Genomic DNA, 5882 nt, shown 5'->3' on the forward strand with positions numbered 1-5882 from the left:
TTTAAAAAAAAAAAAAAAAAAAATCAAGTGAAGTACGTTAGAAATATTAATAAGTAACTGTAACTTTATTATTGTAAAAACTTCATTAATGTTAGCCTTCAGTATTATAGTAATGCAGTAGCAACTGACTCATGTATATTTTACAGCATTAGTTGAGATTTTTTTTTCCTTGAGAAAATTGGGCAAGTACTGTACCTGATATATATCAAAAATAATCAATATTGAATCGAATCGCAAGCTTGTGAATGAGAATCGAATCGTGAAATTTGTGTCAAAACCCAGCCCTAATTCTAATATAAGTCAGACACTGAAGTGAGCTGCTGTTTTTGTCTCTTCTGAGGAAGATTCATTCACTTGTTTGTCAGTGAACCACACAGAGATATTATGATCATCTGATCTCCTTTTGAGAAGTTTGACTCAGTTTGACTCCGTTACTCAAAAGAGAATATAGGAAAATATAACTTAATTCATATGTGTTTCCTGCTAGCTAAATGTCACATACAGAAACAAAAATCTGTTTTCTTTATTCAGAGTTGATCTAGACGAGTGTATGGAAGCTATCTAAACTTCTGTCAATCCTAAAGCAGTGAAAACTGCATCTCTATATTTTATTACTTTTTTTGGGGGATAACCTGGCACCACATCCCTTGTGAAAATTAACCATGGTATTACTCAAAAAAAGAAAGAAAGAAAGAAAAGACAAGAAAAAAACATGGTTACTATAGTTTAACCATGGTATTTGTAGTAAAACTGTGGTTATACAAAAAAAAAAACATTGTTACTACACTTTTACTATAATAAAACCATGGCTAATTTGCATTTGTATTTGTGAATACTTTCTTTCTTTTTGTTTTGTTTAGTTTTTATAACTGTACTGCCTTAATGGATTTGTACTGTTTACTGAAGAAAAAAAAAGATTTGCGAACCCGTTTCGAAGTCCCGATCTGAATCAAACGATTCACGATACACGATCAGGATAATGATTCATCATTTCAGATCGTGACTTCGGAGCATGGATCGAAACCTGCTCCTAAAGGGTTAGTTCACCCCAAAATTACCCCATGTTTTACTCACGCTCAAGGCATCCTAGGTGTATATTGCTTTCTTCTTTCAGACATTATTAAAAAACGTCCTGGCTCTTCCCAGCTTTAGAATGGCAGTGGATGGGTGTTTCTGTTCAACCGTCTAAAAGAAGTGCAATAAAGCGCATCCATCCATGTGTGCAGTTTTCTAGCATATTAGGGGGAAGTCGTGGTCTAATGGTTAGAGAGTCGGACTCGTAACACAAAGGTTGCGGGTTTGAGTCTCGTACCGGCAGGGATTGTAGGTGGGGGGAGTGGAAGGGCACGTCCTGGCTCTTCCCAGCTTTAGAATGGCAGTGGATGGGTGTTTCTGTTCAACCGTCTAAAAGAAGTGCAATAAAGCGCATCCATCCATGTGTGCAGTTTTCTAGCATATTAGGGGGAAGTCGTGGTCTAATGGTTAGAGAGTCGGACTCGTAACACAAAGGTTGCGGGTTTGAGTCTCGTACCGGCAGGGATTGTAGGTGGGGGGAGTGAATGTGCAGCGCTCTCTTCCTCCTTCAATACCACGACTGAGGTGCCCTTGAGCAAGACACCGAACCCCCAACTGCTCCCCGGACGCCGCAGCATAAATGGCTGCCCACTGCTCCGTGTGTGTGTGTGTGTGTGTGTGTGTTCACTGCTGTGTGTGTGCACTTTGGATGGGTAAATGCAGAGCACTAATTCCGAGTATGGGTCACCATACTTGGCCACATGTCACATGTCACGTCACTTATTTCTGTAACCTCTCATGTAATACCAATGGTGCGACCTATTTCAGATGCGGTGCTTACATACACATATATTTAATCATTTGATCAAAATTATTGCTATAGGGACAATTTAGTAGTCGCTGGGTATCCGTAGTGCCACCCTTAGGGCCATCATGCGTTTGTTTCTTCATCAGGTTTGTAGAAATGCAGCATTGCATCAGTGCAAGTGAATGGGTGCCGTCAGAATGAGAGTCCAAACAACTAGAGGAAGCGTTATTATGGATTATGGACTCATATTTGAGTTAAAAACGTCTTAGTGCTGGATTTGTTTCAGCTTTTGTCTTCTCCAGATGTTAACTGATGGACTGGAGTGCTGTGGATTACTTGTGATGTTTTTATCAGCTCTCATTCTGACGGCACCCATTCACTTGCAGTGAGACACTGATGCAGTGCTACCTGACGAAGAAACAAACTCATCCTAATTCATTTTGGCGTGAGCTATTTCTTTAAGAGTCGCTTGACATGTATAACTTATCGCCATGAAAATAAATAAAGATGCTGCTTTTATATAAAGAATAGAATTTACATAGGAACAGAAATAAAATTATATGATTATATTATAGCACACTTAAAATGAACAGTATTGGCTATACAACACACCTCTAGAACTGTATGTTATGTGGTTTCTCCATCCATTCTGTAATAGTCTACACGACTCGTGCAGCTCTGCAGCAGTAACTTGACACACACACTACAGCAATGCACTGCCAGCGTCTAAAAATAGCACAGAGACAATGCGCCCTACTCTATCATGCAGTTATGTTGCTTCATATATATTGCTCTGCATGCATCCTATAAAACAAGCATGACTGCAGGCGTGTTTCTAGAATACACGCATGAGTTCTGATTTCTGGACTGTCATCAGTGTCAGGACATGCTGCGTAATTCCTCACAGCGCACGCGAGACACATGCGTTACTGCATGCATGCAGACACTGACTGCTCCGCTTCGTGATGAAGTGATCAAACACGAGTCTCGTGCTCACCTGCAGTGTGTGAACGCGTCGTCCGTCTCGTGTCCAGCGCTCTGGCGGTGCTCCCGGCGTTCAGCGGCGTCCAGGCGCTCGCGCTGATTGTGTCTGCGTCAGATGCAGCTGCGCTCGAGCTCCTCTCGCGGAAATACTGCACACATGATTAGAATACAGATTATTACTGTAATTAGTATTATGATTAATAATAATAATGCCTATTAGTAGTAGTAGTGGTAGGAATAATAATAATAATTATTGTTGTTATTCATTATTATTAAAAAATTTTTTTTAAACATTCTAAAGGGCTTGTTTTAAAGACAAAACTCTTAATTTTTTTTTTTTATACTCAAAATTATTATTATTATTATTAATTATGATTATTGTTTTTTTTAAACATTCTAAATTACTTGTTTAATGACAAAACTTAAAAAAATATATATAGCACACACACACACACTAACTCTCTCACACACACACACACACTAACACACACACACACTAACTCTCTCGCACACACACACACACACACACTCTCTCTCGCTCACAATGAAAAACACACACACACACACTCTCTCTCACTCTGACACACACACACTCTCTCTCTCAACACCCCCTCTCTCTCTCTCTCTCTCTCACACACACACACACACCCCCTCTCTCTCTCTCTCTCTCTCTCTCTCACTCACACACTCACACACACACACACATCAAAGTTGTCCTAAGAAAGCATCTCATTTTGCTTTTAGGTTTTGATCCACTTCAAATGTTTACTAGTGTATATATACATATAAAATATTAATGGTCCTAAAAATGCTTTATGCTGATGTATGCTGAGTAAAAATATTATAAAAAAAATTGTAAATATAAAAATATATTTAGAAATGGTCCTAAAACGGATTGTTTTACTAATAAATAAAAAATAAAAGTATTATTGTTATATTACAGTATTAAGTGCTCGAATATATGACCTGAAATGTCATGCGATGAATGTACATTTTTATTAATATTTTTTGTTTTTATAAAATATCATATTGTGAGCCACAAGTATTTTTCCTTTAGGCATGTTGTGTGTCGGTAAGCTGTGCCGCTCGTGTTGATGTGTGATGCTCTGGTTTGTTGTGTTGTGTGTGTAATGTGTAGATGTGGTTTTGCCGGCGAGACGGGGCCGAGATTCATCATTCCCAGTGAAGTTAAACGCGCCGGATCTCCGGAGGTCGGTCTGAGAATTATCTCTATTTCTAATCGTAATAATGAATTACCATGATCATATTAAACTGACATTTCCTGCATCTTTATTTTAATATTGGATATTTGGAGCACAAAACCAGTCTTAAGGGTCAATTTTGTGAAATTGAGAGTTATGCATCATCTGAAAGCTGAATAAATAAGCTCTCCATTGATGTATGGTTTGTTAGGATCAGACAATATTTGAAAATCTGGAATCTGAGGGTGCAAAAAAATCTAAATATTGAGAAAATCATCTTTAAAGTTGTTCAAATGAAGTTCTTAGCAATGCATATTACTAATCACACATTAAGTTGTGATATATTTACGGTAGGACATTTACAAAATATCTTTAATGATTTTTGGCATCAAAGAAAAATCGATACTTTTGACTACAAATATACCCCAGCGACTTAAGACTGCTTTTGTGCTCCAGGCTCACATATATAGTTAAAACATTAAGCTGAAGCTCTATTGAATGAGTGTCTCTCGCTCTCACAGGCGGTTCGAGTCGTCCAGTACAACATCAACACTGAGGAGCTCTACAGCATCCTGAAGGAGTTCGTTCACCTGCTGTACTTCCGGTAGCAGAGACGCTTCTGTGCTCCGTTTCAGAGCGGTTTGTGTTTGCTCATCGCAGCTGAACTCATGATGCTGTTCCTCCTTCAGGCATCTGCTGGTGAATCCTCGAGACCGGCGCGTGGTGATCGTTGAATCCGTCCTCTGTCCTTCACACTTCAGAGAGACGCTCTCCAGAGTCTTCTTCAAGCACTTTGAGGTGAAGTCACGCTGCGTCTGTGTCTGAAATAAAACGTCCTCATATCTTAATGGTTCCTCTATTGTGTCAAATCAAAAGATCACATTCTTTATTATATGATAATTCTTATACACAGCAAAATAAAGAACACGAATGGGAAAATAATAGAGTCTTGGAAAGCCAGATTGACAGATATTCAGAAATGCTTTCATTCATTTGGACACCAACCCAAAATAAGATCTACTATGAGCCACATTTCTAGCTAGTACCTAAATTCTCTCATGTAAAGCAGATCTGCAGTATAGTCAGTATTACTCAAGACGTTTCTTCATGTCTTCTGTTGCAGGTCCCATCGGTCCTGTTTGCTCCGGGTCATCTGATGTCTGTCATGACTCTGGGCATCCAGTCTGCTCTCGTCATGGACTGTGGATATACAGAGACACTGGTGCTACCAGAATCCTTTGACTGCAAATAAGCCCTTAAAGGAATAGTTCAATTAAACATGAAAATGTGCTCACTCTCAGTTCATCCGAGATCAGGATGAGTTTGTTTCTTCATCAGGTTTGGAGAAATGTAGCATTGCATCAGTGTCTCACTGTAAGTGAATGGGTGCCGTCAGAATGAGAGTCCAAACAGCTGATAAAAACATCACAATAATCCACAGCACTCCAGTCCATCAGTTCACATCTGGAGAAGAAACAAATCCATCAAGACGTTTTAACTAAAATATGAGTCCGTAATACCAGTTAAACAAAAACATGTTCTAAGAACATTTTGCTGACGTTCCTATTATGTTATGAAAATGCTATTTCTGGATGTTTACTGAATGTTCAAAATGTCCAGTTTTTTTTTTCTGTTATACAAACATTAAGCGAGCATTCCATTTGTATCATTTTCCAAACATTATGGGAACGTTACTTTTGAATGTTCTCTGAAACAAGTGTAACATTTAAAAAAGAAAACTTTAGATGAACGTCCAAATAAAAGGTTTTAGTAAAAAAAGGTGGCATAAACAATGTGTAGATAACATTTTAAGTCCACAATTACAGGCTAGATAACTTCGAATGAGCGTTCTGTTAATGTTGCTGGAAGAACAT

General features: G+C 38.5%; 2 protein-coding genes across 2 annotated transcripts in view; one reads left to right on the forward strand and one right to left on the reverse strand.

Annotated features, from left to right (window-relative positions):
* LOC107567386 (uncharacterized protein C14orf37 homolog) overlaps positions 1-2936 on the reverse strand; it is a 10160-nt gene extending 7224 nt beyond the window's left edge. Inside the window, exon 1 of the mRNA XM_016253071.1 lies at positions 2820-2936. The gene's annotated coding sequence lies outside the window, so the exon portion shown is untranslated. The remainder of the gene's footprint in view (positions 1-2819) is intronic.
* Positions 2937-3627: 691 nt separating this feature from the next.
* LOC107567388 (actin-related protein 10-like) overlaps positions 3628-5882 on the forward strand; it is a 9577-nt gene continuing 7322 nt past the window's right edge. Inside the window, exons 1-5 of the mRNA XM_016253072.1 lie at positions 3628-3638; positions 3945-4017; positions 4530-4612; positions 4698-4806; positions 5132-5239. Of these exons, the coding sequence (XP_016108558.1) occupies positions 3628-3638; positions 3945-4017; positions 4530-4612; positions 4698-4806; positions 5132-5239 (384 nt within the window). The remainder of the gene's footprint in view (positions 3639-3944; positions 4018-4529; positions 4613-4697; positions 4807-5131; positions 5240-5882) is intronic.

This window comes from Sinocyclocheilus grahami, unplaced genomic scaffold (assembly GCF_001515645.1).
Source record: "Sinocyclocheilus grahami isolate Dianchi unplaced genomic scaffold, SAMN03320097.WGS_v1.1 scaffold1154.1, whole genome shotgun sequence".
In the NCBI taxonomy this organism is placed as follows: domain Eukaryota; kingdom Metazoa; phylum Chordata; class Actinopteri; order Cypriniformes; family Cyprinidae; genus Sinocyclocheilus; species Sinocyclocheilus grahami.